This window comes from Rhea pennata, chromosome Z, assembly GCF_028389875.1.
Source record: "Rhea pennata isolate bPtePen1 chromosome Z, bPtePen1.pri, whole genome shotgun sequence".
Taxonomy (NCBI): Eukaryota; Metazoa; Chordata; class Aves; order Rheiformes; family Rheidae; genus Rhea; species Rhea pennata.
Window position 1 is genome coordinate 40,412,789 of NC_084702.1, and position 15,787 is coordinate 40,428,575.

A 15,787-nucleotide genomic window follows, 5' to 3' on the forward strand; every position below is an offset into this window, starting at 1 on the left:
TTGCTTCTGCTGCAATTCTGATTAAAGAAAAAAAAAATGAAGATTACACTACTGAGAACACGAAGAGTTAACAGTTGCACTAAGCAGCACTTCTGATGTCACCAAGGAAAAAATATGAGGAAAAACTGCTCCTTTGCTGTAAATCAACGAAGTTCTTTTTCATAGAATCATAGAATCAGTGAGGTTGGAAGGGACCTCTGGAGATCATCCAGTCCAACCTCCCTGCTCAGCAGGGTCACCTAGAGCATGTGAGACAGGGTTGCGTCCAGGCAGGCCTTGAAGATCCAGAGAAGGAGACTCCACAGCCTCCCTGGGCAGATGATACTTTTTTTTGCAAATGATACTACAGTTCCCACCAGCTGAGCATCTGTCCTAAGACCATAAGGCAAGTGAAATAACCAGGTGAAGAAAGAACTTACACTGCTAAAGCACTCCAGGCCAGTTTGAGCACCTGGATTTGTCAAAGGGAAGAACACAGCTTTTAATAAATAAGATGAAATGTTTGCTTATTTTTCTCTTTTTGTAAAGAGCCAGTAAATTTCAGAGCAGGTTTTATAATTTTCCCAGTTCACTGTGTCATTTTGTGTGGCCCAAAACCTGCACAACAAAACCCTGTGTTCTTACATCTCTGTAATTTATTCCGGATTTCAAAGGCAAATCACTTTCCATTTATCAAATGGAATTAGTACCCTCTATTAAAACTTACTTTATGAAAATAAAATTGTTTTATTTAGAAGCTTGCCCTTCTAAATATCAAAGATCAAAATTAAAAGGGAGATAAATACTTATTTCCAGTTCAAAACTTGGTAGCCTTTATACTTTGCAATGATACTACAATGCTGCTTCACAGAGAATGAAGTAACCTGTTGTTGAAGTCCAAAGAAAGAGGTTAGTATACACCATGACATAAAAATCCTCCTGATAGAATTTGTTGGAAATGTCTGCATTAGTTTACAATCAAGCATGCAATTAAGTACTTTGGTGAATCAGAGAAGGAAAGTGATGAATGGTCCTTCGTATAAGCCAGATGAAAAACAGACCAGACCGATCACTAAGAAACCAGGAGATGGTTTGTGTTTTTTCCGGTTTTGCTTCCAGTCTATCACAGGTTAGGTTTTAAAAACAGTAGGAGTTTGGGGGTTTAATAGAGCACAGTTCAGGGGTTTAGATTAAACTTTTGAGAGTAACATACAGAAATCAAGAATACAAAGCCATTGTGAGAACAAGGAAACCTAAGCACAGTAACCCAACCTATCTGGAGACTTATCACACAAGAATTGTACAGTTAAAGGCAACATTCTCTACATTTAGTAAATTTAGTTCTCCCAGTATGTTAAGCATCTAAAATATCTCCAAAGACTAAACCATAGCTAGTTTATTTTGCTCATATAAAGCACAAATAAAAAGCAATCCTACAGTGGAGAACTTTTATCTAGTTTTGCTTTGGTTGATCAGTAAATCTTGTTTTTCTGTAACAATGAGGAAGAGATTTTTCCATAAGTTTACTTGCATTTTGACTGGAAAATTCATTGATAGTCTTATAGTTATGTGAGAGCCACGTACATATTACTCAGTTCCCAGTCACTGGGCCACGTACTGGTCTCAGTTAAACCAGAAGGATTTACAGTAACTTCTATTGGATTGTATGGATGTAGATTTGATGAAGAATGTCAGTTTTCATAGTACAACTACATTAGAGGGTGGGAAACTGTCCTAACTTTCAGCCAAGTTCCTGCTGGTTGGCACCAAGCTTTCAGAACTACCTAACCAACGGAAAACACTAGGTTCAGACACACAGGAGGACTTCTGACTTGCAAATCCAGGCATTACAGCTGAGAATAAAGGCTGCTTTAAACAGAAGAAAATATGAAACTTTCCAAAAACATAAACCTTTCACACCCAGCTTATCAGATGTGGAATCTTTACTGCAGGTAGATAAGACAGATGTAGACTCAATTGAGTTGTACTCAAAAGTTAAGCTGCCAAGGCCCAGGCAGCACGCTGATTTCTCTCACCTAACACAGAAGGGAGAAATACAAAGGTACATGAGATACAGAGTGTCCAGTTCTTTCATAAACAGGGCTTGGTACCAGGTGGAGGGAAACTCTGCTACAGAATCCAGAGGAGAGAGGAAAAAAAAATTGAAAGGAAAGGAGTGTTTTAGTAAACAACAGATCCGGAGTAAAATGACAGGCCCACTTCTCCAGCTCATTGTCACTGCAGAATCAGCTGTCCAGCCATCCTCTGCGCCAACTGGAGAAGAACTGTGTTTGATCACAACCCCCTTGCAGAAAAAATACCTTTGGGAAAGGATCAAGACCTGCTGACAGCTCCCAGGGGAGTTAAGTTACTAATGCCATGGCTGAATTAAATACCATCTCTTGCATCTTCCTTTTCTTCCTACATGCTGGAACAATTCAACTTTAGCACTTACCAGTGAAAGCTTGGGTTCAATAAAAGTAGCTCCCAGGTACTGAAAGTAAGATACCAGTCCTTCTTTAAGCCACAGATCATTCCACCAGTTCATAGTAACCAGATTTCCAAACCACTTAAATAGAAAGAAAAAAAATGTCTCAACATCTCTCTGAGCTGCTGTTTTTATGCTTGTAAGTTAGAAATATCTATGCCCAGGAGACTCTAATGTGCACAGGTCAACTGGATAAAATCCTGCATGTTCCTTCAGTTAGTAGAAATTCAGTAGGACAAAGACACATCACAGAAGAGGTTAGATGTTCAAGTCAGCTACTTTTTAATTGCTTCATACTTCATACCATGAGCACATGAACGATTTTATATCAATCTTATTCTATTTAACTGGAAATATTTCCCAATAAAACGTATAGGTTCAGAAAAATCTGATCAGGCTATTATTAAAAAATAGCATTTATCAAACCATTACAAAAGTGTTTTTTCAAAGAGTCATTCTTAAATGAAATAAATTGTTTTTCTTTGTTCTTAATGAAAGAAAATTGTCAAGTGGATGATAAAACAGAATTGGGAAAATAACTATTTCCAAAACCAGCAAATCCATATACTGGTGAGCAATAAGACTTCTAAAATAGCTGCTATGTACTCATATTTGGCAGTCTATATTTAACAAAACACCAGTCATTTGAGGATTTGTGTTTTATCTGTTAATTTTTAAAATCTTGGTCTATAACTATGTTTTAAAATAGAGCTTAATTAAGTACTAATGTGTATTTTATTTGCCTACAATAAAAACACTCTATTCATCTGAAGGTCTAAAAAGTTAGACTTTGTCAGGAGGGCATAAATGTGCAGAAGCCAAGTTAAACTCTTTTGCTAACTTTGTTGACTAACTACTTTCTTCTGGCAAACAACAACAACAAAAAAACCCATAATCAATAAAAAAGTGAAATTGTATTATCATTCCAATCTAAATAAAAAAGTACGTTGAAAGTCTCTATGAAAACTGCACAAAGTTCCAGCTATATTGTAAAATGTTCTTATTTTACATTTGTTCTATAATATCATAAGGTGTTTTTTTAAGGAAAAAAAATAACCTCTTCCAAAACATATGTGCATTCCCACTAATGAAGTCCATTCATCCCCCCACTGAGGTACTAAGCATAGTGTGTACAGAGAATACTGTATCATCCCTACTTCTACAGATTTTTCTATTATAGCATTTGGGTATTGTGTAAAAAATATGAACAAAAAATGTTAAAAATAATAAATCATATGAAATAAGTATAAATTAAGCAAAAATAATCAAAACAAAAATAATCAAAAAATAAAATTAAAAAATTAGGTGGTTCGTTAACAGTTTTGTACAAGTATTGTACAGTCAGCATGCAGGCCATAATCTGAAAGAATTTCAGATTTTTCAATCAGATTTGGCACTGATTTAGCAACTGAATGTACGTTCAATTGAATGTACAAAACCTTCAATCTCCTAGTGCTCCATGGATATGGATTTCGTTAATGTTTTAATAGCTCTCTCTATTTGCCACTAATTTTTTCACATCTCTTTACAGTCAAGTCACCATTTTTTCTCCTATTAGTCAATGACTTTGCACCATCAGCAACTGGAAGGAAATCAATTTATAGACAAATAAGTGTACCAAATTGTTTACCACATGCCTGGTGTCCTATCTCATGTGATGCAGTTATGGCAATCATAGCCTTTCTGTCTGTGAATTTATCTCTTGGGAGGTACATCAATAATGATTCTTGGAAAGTCATTAGCCCCCAGTTTTCCATAGCACCTCCTTCCCAAGCAGGTAGTGCAATCAGATCTAAATTGATTCAAATAGGAGGGAAAACAAAAACACAAAACCTTTCAAATTTCCAGAAATAAAATGCTCTCAAATATTCTATACATATCCAGTGTGCAGTTAAAAGATACATTTTTATTGGTTCTTTGCTATATCATGGTAACACTCTAGAAAATTCTGGTCCATTAAAAAAAATAAAAATAAAAAGTAATCTCACCTGTCTTTGCCAAAGGGTAGCTGATATTAAGCAAGTCTTCCAGGAATGAAAATATTGGGCCTGTGATATTTAAAGCATAGTCGACATACCCATTTTGAACTGCCTCTTTCCGAGCCCAAATACGTATCTGCAATAAAACAAGGAAGTATTATTTTAGACAGTCCTCATATTTTCATTTTCTTTGTTTCTCTTCTGTGAATTACTGTTTGAAAATGCTGTCTGCCCACACTAGATTATGCAATAAAGCTTTTCATCAAAAATCCAGCTCAAGTAGTGCTTGATATGGAGCAGAGCCTAATCCCACCAAAATCTAGTACAGTTCTGGCACTTCAAAAGAGCCAAGAGTTGAATACAAATGGATTCCCAAGTATTCTTTTATTAAATAGGAAATGCTCTGAAAGTACTCAGATGCACACATCTTAAGCCAGTGTATTCCAGCCAGTGAGCCTGGGGGACAAGTTTTCCTTCAGCCCACCACTGGGTCCCTGAAGAGAAGCAAAGTGATGTTTAGAGAGCATCTGCTGTTCAAACATCCCACTTGGACTTTCTCATAGCCAGAGACAGAGAGAACTTTTCTCTGGCTGCTGCTAGAGAGAAAGGCCCCTCTCAGCAGAAGCCACCTCTACTTCTAAGTAATGGAGACAGCAGAAGCAAGCAAAGCTTTCCTTTCCTGTGCCCATGTTTCACATCTGGCTGTCTGATGGCATTTGCGATGCCATGGTACTGAAATGGGCAGCTGCTTGCCCAAAGTCATGGAGGCTAAAGACAGGAATACATTTCCAGATGGCAAACCCCAAGGTGCCTAGCAGCTCAAAAAACCTGCACTTTGTGCATCTAAATGCAGTACACGGTCTTAGAATAGGGTTGCACAGCCAAATTGTAGTAGCACAATTGTGGAAGCACCAAGATTTAATTTACAAAGGGAAAAATAAAGAATATTCAGTCAGCAAAGTATCCTCCGCCTCTGAGCCCCTCCTTTCAGCCGAGGTTTCAGGAGTGTCAAAGACCTGATCACTTCATTTTGCAACTAAAAATAATGAACAGACTTAAAAACCTAAACTGAAAGCAAGCTTTGAAATGTCATGGCTTGGGATTGTAAATTGCTTGGGATTGTAAATTACTTGCTGGAAGTATTAAAACAGATGCAATGAATTGCTCACTCGCAAACACACTGTAAAGGGATAAACTGAACATCTGTCTGAAACCCAAAGGAAAAAAAACCACCCTGTTCCTATTTGACAGCATACTTGGGATGCTTCTTCCCTCCTCTCCTTCTGAAAAACATCAGTTCAAACGCTTTGCTTTACTGACTGCTACCAGTACATGTCAGTCCAAGAAGAAAGTATCACAATCACAGCTATGAGAATCAACTTGTTTTGTAGAGGAGACAATAGATATGACAAACAAGTCCAAGCCCCGCCTTTACAAAGGAGATAATACTGTGCTTCCTATTGCACCTCTGCGCTATCCTCTCACCTTGTCCTGCCTTTCCCCAGCAGGATGACAATGAAGTAACCACAGAACTAACATACCTGTTCCATTGGCTTTTAACAAAATAAGACAAACTAAACACCTAATGCTATTATAGTATTTTTTACAGCTTCTCTCAAGAAGCTTTGGCAATTCTAGTATAGCAGGAAAACAGAATACTCACAGTATAAAGAAGCTTCAAACAGAAAAGAATTACTTTAGAAAGCTAAAAAAAATGTGCCCATTGCAAAAAAAAATAAGTACCTAAAAGGCTTGGAGCACAACATTGCTTCTACCAAGGTCATTACAAGACACTAAACAGCAGCAGAAATAGGTATTTCTTCCAATTAAAACCAAATAACCATCTATGAAGATTCAGACCCAGTACCACATGCAGAGTAACCACCCCTAAAGTGTTAACACATGCATCCAATATGTGCTTGTAGAATCATCTCAGAATATACCTATGAAATGATCATGACAGGATAACACACTAGTTTATACAAGAAACTTTCTGTAGAAATATTTCTAGAATAAACATTAACAGTTTTGCTACATAAGCAAATACTTTTGGAATGAAAAGCATGATTAATATTTGTGGTATCTTCTAAAGCATACAATGCAGCACAGAGCCTTTTCCTGTTGTAAACTGTGCAATGTGTTATACAGCCTTGTATTTACCTCGTTTCCCCGCTCAGTTCTGGTGACATAATCAAAATCACAAATCACAAAAGCAGTTATGTAAGTTGACATTTGCAGCGAAGTATTAAATGTAGTAACGGTCCACAGGCTTCCATTTTCATCCTTAATTTCAGAAACATCTAAGAAAAAAGTATCAAAGGAATATTCAAACCATCACTCTTGTATAACAAGAAATTTTGTTTCCTGCATGTTTTTTCCACCTCTGATTTAGTGCAGATCTGCACTAACTTCATATGCTTCCAGTAGCAGGCAAGCAGCCAGCCTCTCTGCTACTACCCCATACCAGAGTTGTGACCTTTCAGGCAAACACCAAAAATTCACTCTTGAGCTTCTTAACTCAAGCCTTTAAAGTATATCAAACAGCATCAGTTTTAGGATGCGGACAAACTGTGAAAATTTATCCTATGCTGCATATTCATCATTCAAATATAGGTCATATGTGCCTAAGTTCTTAATCAGATATCTTCTGTCTATATAAGGAGAAAAAAATAATAGTGGGAAAGATTCTTGCAAGAAAAAAAAAATGCTTCTAAGCTATTCTTGCACAGATGCTATCTACTACAATTCGTAAGTTATTTAACCTCTGTGCAAATCTCAAATCTTCCTTCTTATTGCTGAAAATTATTTAGGTGAAAAATAAAGATTCATGGCAAGGAATTAAAGAAAAGCTCCATTAAGAAGCAGGAAAGAGATCCTGCATCTTCCTGTAGAAATACTAATTTACTGAATTTGTTTGGAAGCTGAGCCTGCACTCCACACAAAGCCCAGCAAAGCAAAGGACGGACACTGCCACAGAATTATATGTAATTATATGTAATTCTTACTGCATATATATACAAGAGACTATAGTCTCTTTGCCAAGTAGAAGACTTTTTCATATGCTGTAAATACATCTTAAAGTCTACATAAAATGAAAACAATCCATTAGTACCTCAATTACAGGTTTTCCACAAACTTCTGAAGCCACCTTTTTTTTTTCCTGAGAGGTCATGCAGTAAGATACATTGGCTGTGCAGTAGAGATATTAAGAATCAAACCGAATCCAGCCCTCAGCTACCAGACAAGAGCACCTCTCAACTGAGAATCCTGAATTATTGCCAAAGGCATTGATTATGAATATCTGCCTGAGAATTTAAGTTTATAGGCACAGATTGTCTGTGCATTTTCAAAGCACTAGCCCATGGACAACAGAACACTATTGCACAGAATAAAGTTATCCTTTATTCAGATAAATTACATCTTTAAGGTAATTTGAGGAAAAACAAACAAAAAAAATCACAGAAGTCTACTTGTTGTTTACTTACCAATAGCAGGCATGTTGGAAAGAGCCACATAGCTTGGGTCATGGACAATTCTGATACTAAACGTGGCCTTCATAGCCGGTTCATCAAAGCATGGATAAACCATCCTGGCATATGCTGGTTCCAGGTGGGATGCAATCAGCATACTATATTGAAAACACAAATAAGATTAATCCAGCATGTTATGGCTGATCAAAATCAACACAGAGTGCACAAAAATGCCAAATGATAAAAAACAAATATGCAGATTTGGAAAAGATTTGGTTATTATTTAAAATCATAGTTAAATCCCCTCCTCATCAGACACTTCAGTTTGGAGGCTTCTAAAGGAAAGTAGGTTTTCGGGTTGCTGTTGGGTTTTTTTTTTTTTTCCTTATTCAATTGAGTTATGGTTTTTTCCCCTTCACAGGCTTTTCTGGATATCATATTTTGATTATTTGAGCTTTAATCAATATAGTCTTAGAAAGTAAACTAGAAAAGTTTTGCACAGAGGAAGTACTTTAACAGATGTATGGCTGTTGCTCTTTCAATTGCTATTATCTAATTCTGCTCAGAGCAAATCCAAACAGCACAGTTAGGAAAACCATGATGAAAATATCTGCAGCCCATCTACTCTACGCCCTCCTCCTTGCTGATGGCTCAGAGCTCAATTAATGTCAACAGGTGCACAACTAGTGCACAAAAGCATCATAGTCTCAAAACAAGGTATACTTTGCATGTAACAGACATAGCTTGACACCACACCATAATACAATTTACGACATTTAAAGACTCCATGTTGAACAACACACACCGATGCACAGTGACTACCAGGACCATGGTATCTGTTTTGAAGTGAGGATTAGCTCAAGGGGGAGCAGCACAGTGCCTCTTGACTTCATGCCTATTAATACAGAAACATTCTTTAAGGACCTGAACAACTGCAGTCAGGTACATGCTGTGCCAGCCATCAGCTTCCTTACTAAAGCAGCTAAAAGCTTCATTTGAGACCTGAGTTTTGTTTCCTGCCCTCCTTTACGTTGTTCACAACAGAGGACAACTTTAATCTCTGCCAGGGGTTAGAAAGGAGCAACAAAAGCAACAGGCCACTTCATTGAGGAATCAGTCACTGAAAGTACTCCTATTCTAGCTTCACCATCTTCCCAGGCAGCAAAGCTTTTGTGCATGCAATTGTGCATATGGTTACAGCTTGGTTATAGGAAACACTTAAGAACCTCACTCCTGCAAATTCCCAGCACCAGTGAATTACAGTCTCTAGAGGCTCCTTGCTAGCAGAAACTAACACAGACACAGAGTGAATTTGGCCTACTGCGTGCAAGAACTGTTGTTCAAGAGCAGAATATAGTACGTATGAGGCCAAAGTATGATCGTAAAACGAAATATGAGGAAGGATTAAAAAGTTATTTTTCAGTGGGTCACCAAGTAAGAAGAAAAATGAAAAGATTCCATGTCTGTTAATACAAATAACTCATTTCTCAAACACTACCTCATGTGATTTGTCAGAATGAGTCACTGTTGGGGGGTTTTGCTTGCTTTTAGAAAAGGTGGAGGTATTAGCATGAACTGGATCACCAGCAAACTTTATTCCACACTGCAACTTTATTACAAAAGAAATTACCCAAATGGAATTTCATTTTCAAAAAAGCCTAAGCATAGTATCTATCTGCTTATGCAGATAGATAAGTTCTTCCTCTACTCTGATTCAGTTTTGTGCACCGATTCATTTTCTTTAAAATAATTTTTATAAATACAATGCCTCCTTCTTGTAGAAAAAGAAAACTAAAATCACAGTATTTCTAATAAGATCTAAACAGATAATTGGATTTCTTAGTCTAAACCTTTACCAATTTCAGCTGCATCAATTATTTTCAGTTGGTGTCTAAATAACAAGGTAAAATGAAGAAAGTTTCATGTATAACACAACTAGTGGACATTATGTTGCCTGATAAACATCATTGTAGAAGAAATGTTTTATGAGATATAAGAAGGTTATTTTCTCTAAAATGCCCTTCTAACTAAAACAATGTTATTTGTAATAGTCATAGTATAATACTTTTGTGCTAACACCTTATGCAGCTGTATTTTGCATATTAAAAACCATACCAGAATTTAATCCATAAAATAAACCATAAAGCTGCTAAGAGTTTTAGAGTGAGCAGAATGTTGTAAGTTGTATGCAGCAGCTGTCTCCCACAACCAGTCCTTTCCTCAGATAACCAGCACTCAATGCTAACATGCAACCCAAGAAAACATCAGGTGTTTTACTTGTTGTGATTTTTGTCAAATGACTTTGATGGTCTTACCCACAAAGTTAAAGAAAACAGAGTTAAGAATTTAAGAGTCCCTGTTCTGAGGCATAATTAACTGTACTGTTGCCATTCTAATCCTATTTTCTGTCATTCTAGTATTTGGCAGGTAAGCAACTGACTAAAAAAAAGACTAAATATTGTGTTTGATCACATTTTGAGATGCTTATTAACACCAGCCCTATCTAGTCAAGTATCCATACAGAATTTGCACAGTATCATGGAGGACAATACATGCAGAATGGGTACTAAGCAAAATTCTCATAGAATTTTGAAATTCTGACATGAACATTGACATACAGCCTGCACTTTACTGTACTCACTGCAGGTACCCTGGTAACCGCAGGGTTACACGAACTCTTTCACAGCAGCTGAGGGCTCTGCGTGCAGAGCAATGCTAAAGCAAACCTCCCATGCTGCATATATTTAAGCCAGCACTGCTACAAAAGGGCAAGGATGGTTTCCACATCTTTCTACCCTGATCCTGGCATGAACTCTCCCAGCTGTAAGTACAGCATAGATTCCGCATTCAAAAGGGAAGCCCTCCAGATACTTTGTACTGGGCAAGTAGGAATAACCTCCTTTTTGACTTCCTCTGCTGCTATGAGCACTGCAGACAGGGCTGCGTGGTATCCAGACAGGCATCAGGTGTAAGACCTGATCAGGTTTGTAGCACAAATTGTCAAGAGTAAAAATGCACATTATTACCTATGATCAAACAGATCACGAGCAATTTTTGTCTTGGAAATTGAGTAAGGTTTGGTTTTGATTTGTTTGTAAGGTTGGGTTTGATCTGTTTTCTGAAACTAGTAGGGTATTCTCATTACAAAGAAAACTTTCCCACACTACCTTGTCAGTGTGCTTTACCTCTGATTTGGAGAGAACAGGGAAAGGCACTTTGTGTTCATCAGCTAATTTTGACAATCTGCAAAGGGCAACACAGATATCTGACTAAGAAATCTGTAGGTGCCAACGTCAGACCCGATAAACATTTCGGTGGCTTCATTTCTCTTCAGGATCCAGCTATCTCCTGAAAGCTTGCCATTTGGTGCTTAAACACCCCTGTATTAGAGCTCTCCAGTAGTTTCACAAGCACAAATTATAAAAGCCATTACAATTTCTAGCACATACAATAAGTACAAAAATCTGCTTGACCGTAGATAAACAGTACATTGTTACAGCTGGTGGTTTTAAGTTACAGACTTGATTGGTCTTAGAGTGGACTAGAGAAGTCCGCAGCTCAGAAAGGAATCAGATCCCAAAAGGTCTGCTGGGGCCAAGTGAAAGTCACTTCGAAAGAGCTACAGAACAGTCTGCAGGGGGGCGGCAGTTTCCTCCCAACATCCTAATCAGCTTCATTTGTACGGACAGCCCCAAGCTGAAAGACTCCTAACGCTCCTAAATAGCTCCTGATCTACTAGATCCTCCAACAGAATTCAACTTCTTACATCATTAACAGCCTGTCAGAGCTTACAAAAGATAGACCTCAAAATCATCTCCTCTGAAAAAGGAGGGCAAAACCTCTTCAGTGTAATTGGATCCCAGCAGACTGCAAAACCACTACGGTGGAATGAGGACTTCATCCTTAGTAAAGGAAAAAAAAAAACAAGATACTGTTGCACGCTCCGGATTCAGAGAAAGCATTTTTAAAGTAGAAAGGATATGTAAAATCCATTTAAGAATATCAGGAATGCAAGCAGGAACAAGTAACCAAAACAATGTTATTCTGTAGTCAGTGGATTTCTTTTGATTTATTCCAGTGTCTGAATACTACCGGCATCTCTTTAACCAGATGGCAATCTCACATTTCATTAGTGCTTCACAAGTTAAGATTAAAATGGAACAATTGCCATAAATTCTTTAAACACTTCCAAATTGGACTATGCACATTGTTTTAATGATTTTAAAACATTCCTTTGTTTTTCCTACTATGTCACAAATTTGCAATAGATCCCTTTTAGATCCTTTGAATTTTACACATTTCTTCGGTAGGATTTGGATGAATTAATATGGTATCAAAAAGTAATTTGATGCAGTATTGAATAATTAAATACTTGTTGCATTCTTACATATTTAGAACATTAATTTTTAAATGTAAATTAAACAAAGCATTCTATCTTTTCCTTAAGCTCAGAAGTTGGATAAATAGTCCTACGAATGACAAAGTAATGGCTAAAGAAAAACTGAGTATACTTTATAAAATAACTTAGGATTATATTGTATTTTTCCTTAAAAAATTTACCAAGGTTAAATTTTCCAGATGTGGAAGACAACGGTATCAGTGAAGATTTACATACAAGCTGGCAGCTGAAAAGCCTACTCATTATACAGAGAAAAAAATAATAATAATAATTCAAAAAAAGAAGTCACACAATCCTGTTTCCATAAAAAGAAGTTAACTTTATTTCAGGGTTTCTTATTAGTATTATTCCTGTAGGGGCAGGTACACGTGGATCTTGAGGGTAACTGAATATTATCTATTGGCTGAGGAACAAGAACTCTTGAATTTTAATTCTAGTGCTTCTTCCAACTCACTGTGTGAGTGCTCAGCAATTCATTATATCTTTAATTATTAAAAAGAAAAACTTTAAATAAGCCATTTATCTGCCTCTACTTTAAACTCTATCTTGAGAGATCCATTTTCAACAAGAACTATTAAAATCATGGTGTTAAGTTTCACTTTTCTTTAGCAAGTTTCACATCCAGAAATTTAGGATGAAATTCACACTGAGGAGATTCCCAGTTAAAAAAAAAAAAAAAAAAAGTATTTTTTGAGATTAAAAAAAAAGATTGTCAAAGTGATTGACTACTCGATAAAGTCACATTGTGCTAATACTACTTTCAAAGTTCCAAATAAATAAATCATCAAGAGTAGCACTCATTAAGGAAATCACATTAAACACACACATACCCATTGATGGCATCTGAACAACTTCATATGCAAAAAGCACCCGTGAACTCCTGCTCTCCGAAGCTACAACACATCCTGTAACACCATATGGCTGCGATGTATACATTTGGTATGTCTGAAGGCATGCCCAAGTACACTACCCAAATCCTGAACTCTAGATTAATTCCTCACAGATGCAGGTAGGCAGATGGACCCCCAGGACGTGCATATAAGTATTGTCCAGTCCCTCATCGTTAGTAGAGGGTAAAAAAAGAGAGACTGGATGTTGTCTCAGAAACTTTGCTTGGTTGGTTGAGATAGACGTCTTTTACCTTTCCCTTAAGCCTTTTGTGGTTTGGCAAAAGGAGACACAATTTCACTCCAAAAAAATAACCTGGGGTAAGAGAAGGAAGAGCCCTGATAAGGCGCTGGGGAAAGAGGTAGGACAGCTGCTTTAAGGGACATTTATCGAAGGGGGGAAGGCAAGAGTGGTGAAGAGAGCTGTTAGAGCCAACTTGGAGACAGGCAACAGAGTAGAAAAGCAGCCCAGCACAACAGGGAGGCAACAGGGAAAAACAGGAAGGCTCAGCAGCCGTGGGCGGCTCGGTGGACTTGCTTTTGCAGAGTTTGGGGTGAAACCTAAGCACTTTTATTTCACCTTGAATTTGAGCACAGACCTTCTGCAAGCCACGAGTTAACACAGGCCTGAAACATGAAGCTGGAAAGAACCTCAGGTGTTTGGTTAGCAGAGCCTGAGGAGCACGCATTGACCGGGAGCCCCCGCACAGCTTCTGCAAACCGCCCCACGCGGCCACGCGAGCTCCCGCCGCGGAGCCGGGGCCGACTGCTTGGTGCTTACCGGAGAGGAGGACAACCACCGAGCAGCACACACCCATCTTTTGGGAGAGCAACCCAAAAGGGTACGTGTGGGGGAAACAGACAGCTGGCACAAACAGCTAACCGCAGCTCCGCGCAGCCCTCGCAGCACGCGGTGGCTCGCGGCTAGCGCCGGCAGGAGCGAACGCCTGCCAAGACGTCAGGGGACTGGGCCAGCCCCGAGCTGGGCTCTGCAAGGGACCAGCTACGGGGCTGCGGGACCCAGAGCAAACCCACCAGGGGAGGCCGCAGGCAGCCCTGGCCCCTGCGTGGCACCTGCCACAGGCACCGCAGCCAGCAACACCCGGGCTCCAGGCCGGGAGCCCATGGCACCGGGGGGCAAGATGGCGCCGGGGAGAGCCAAAATGGCGCCCCGGGCACCCAGTCCTCGCGCCCGCCGCCGGGCGCCGCCGCGGAGGCTGCCTGGCCCCCCGCGCCGCCGGGCGGCCGCCGCTGCCCACCTGCTACGGCCCCGGTCCGTGTAGCGGATGAGGAAGAGCCCGCTGAGGTTCTCCGCCAGGCTGCCCTGGAAGGCGAGCTGCAGCACGTAGCGCCGCCCGGCGCGCAGCCGCCCGCGCAGCTCCAGCACCACCTGCTCCTCGGCCTCCTCCTGCCGCAGCGCCGCCACCTCCACGGCGGCGCCGGGCTCGTCGAGCGGCCCGCGCACGGCGGCGCCGCGGCTCCGCAGCCCGGCGCTGTGCAGCACCACGGCGCCCGTGTCCTGGCGGCAGCGCACCGTGATGTTCACCTGCCCGCTGAAGGCGAAGGGCGCCGCCTGCCCCGGCCGCACGCGCGGCCACAGCTCCAGCTCGTAGTGCAGCGGCACCAGGTGCGGCGGCAGGCGCCGCTCGGCCGCCGGCGAGCCGCTGCCTCCGGGCGGCAGCGGCGGCGACGCCCCCGCGGCGGGCGAGCGCCGAGGCGGCGGCGCCTCCTGCCGGCAGCGGCCGTAGAGGGCGGCGAGCGCCAGCAGCGCGGCCAGCAGCGCCACGAGCAGCGCGGCCAGCAGGGCGGCGGCGCGACGGCCCAGGTAGACGCCGGAGGCGGTGCGGAGCCCCATGGCGACAGCGGCCGGCCCGGCCCGCGCCGCTACTTAAGGGCCGGCGGCGCGGGGGAGTGAGCGGCGGAGGGCGGGCGCCGGGCGGGCGGCATCGCGGTGCCGCCGGGGGCGGGCCGCGGGGAGCGGGGGGCCGCCCCGGCCCGGCCCGGCCCGGCCCGGCCCGGCCCCTGGGCACCTGCCGGCGCGGTGCCCCGAGCCCTGCGCCGCGACTCGGCCCCGCGCTCCGCCGCGGCCCTCTTCCTCCCTGGGCGGTTCCGCTCGGCCGCTCTCGCTTTGCGGCCTTAGGACCATCTCCGACAAATTACCCGTGTTTCCCCCACCTTTCCCCTTGACCTGCTCACATCTGATCAACAAAACATGCTTCGTTTCCTCTTGCTCGAGGTAGGTAGGTCAAGGGTACTGCTTGTACTGCTTTCCTAAACTTACACGCGGCACAGTAGTCATGACTTGCCGTAAGTTTTTTAAGTGGTGTTTAACCACCTCTTCCTCCTGGGTAGTTTATCACGCTTACCTTTTAAAGCAGCACACAGGTGAAAGCCCTTTTTAACCCACAACTGTGGATTCCCCTCCCGGAAGTAACACACGTGGACGTTCGCTTACTTGAAATGGGAAAAAACCCTCTGTATGCAGCACAGAAGACACGAGCGGCTTCCATTACAAATGTTATAATTCACCATCTTCCCGCGTGTATTTACAGAATCATCCCATATCTGGTTGGGATGATTCTGCA

The 15,787-nt window shown here is 41.3% G+C and overlaps 1 protein-coding gene across 1 annotated transcript in view; it reads right to left on the reverse strand.

The window, feature by feature from the left end:
- Window positions 1-15,057, reverse strand: part of LVRN (laeverin) — a 34,235-nt gene extending 19,178 nt beyond the window's left edge. The window contains exons 1-6 of the mRNA XM_062599952.1: window positions 14,462-15,057; window positions 7,932-8,074; window positions 6,607-6,746; window positions 4,456-4,582; window positions 4,105-4,259; window positions 2,435-2,548 (exon numbers count right to left, since the gene is read on the reverse strand). Of these exons, the coding sequence (XP_062455936.1) occupies window positions 2,435-2,548; window positions 4,105-4,259; window positions 4,456-4,582; window positions 6,607-6,746; window positions 7,932-8,074; window positions 14,462-15,057 (1,275 nt within the window). The remainder of the gene's footprint in view (window positions 1-2,434; window positions 2,549-4,104; window positions 4,260-4,455; window positions 4,583-6,606; window positions 6,747-7,931; window positions 8,075-14,461) is intronic.
- Between the last annotated feature and the right edge of the window lie 730 nt (window positions 15,058-15,787).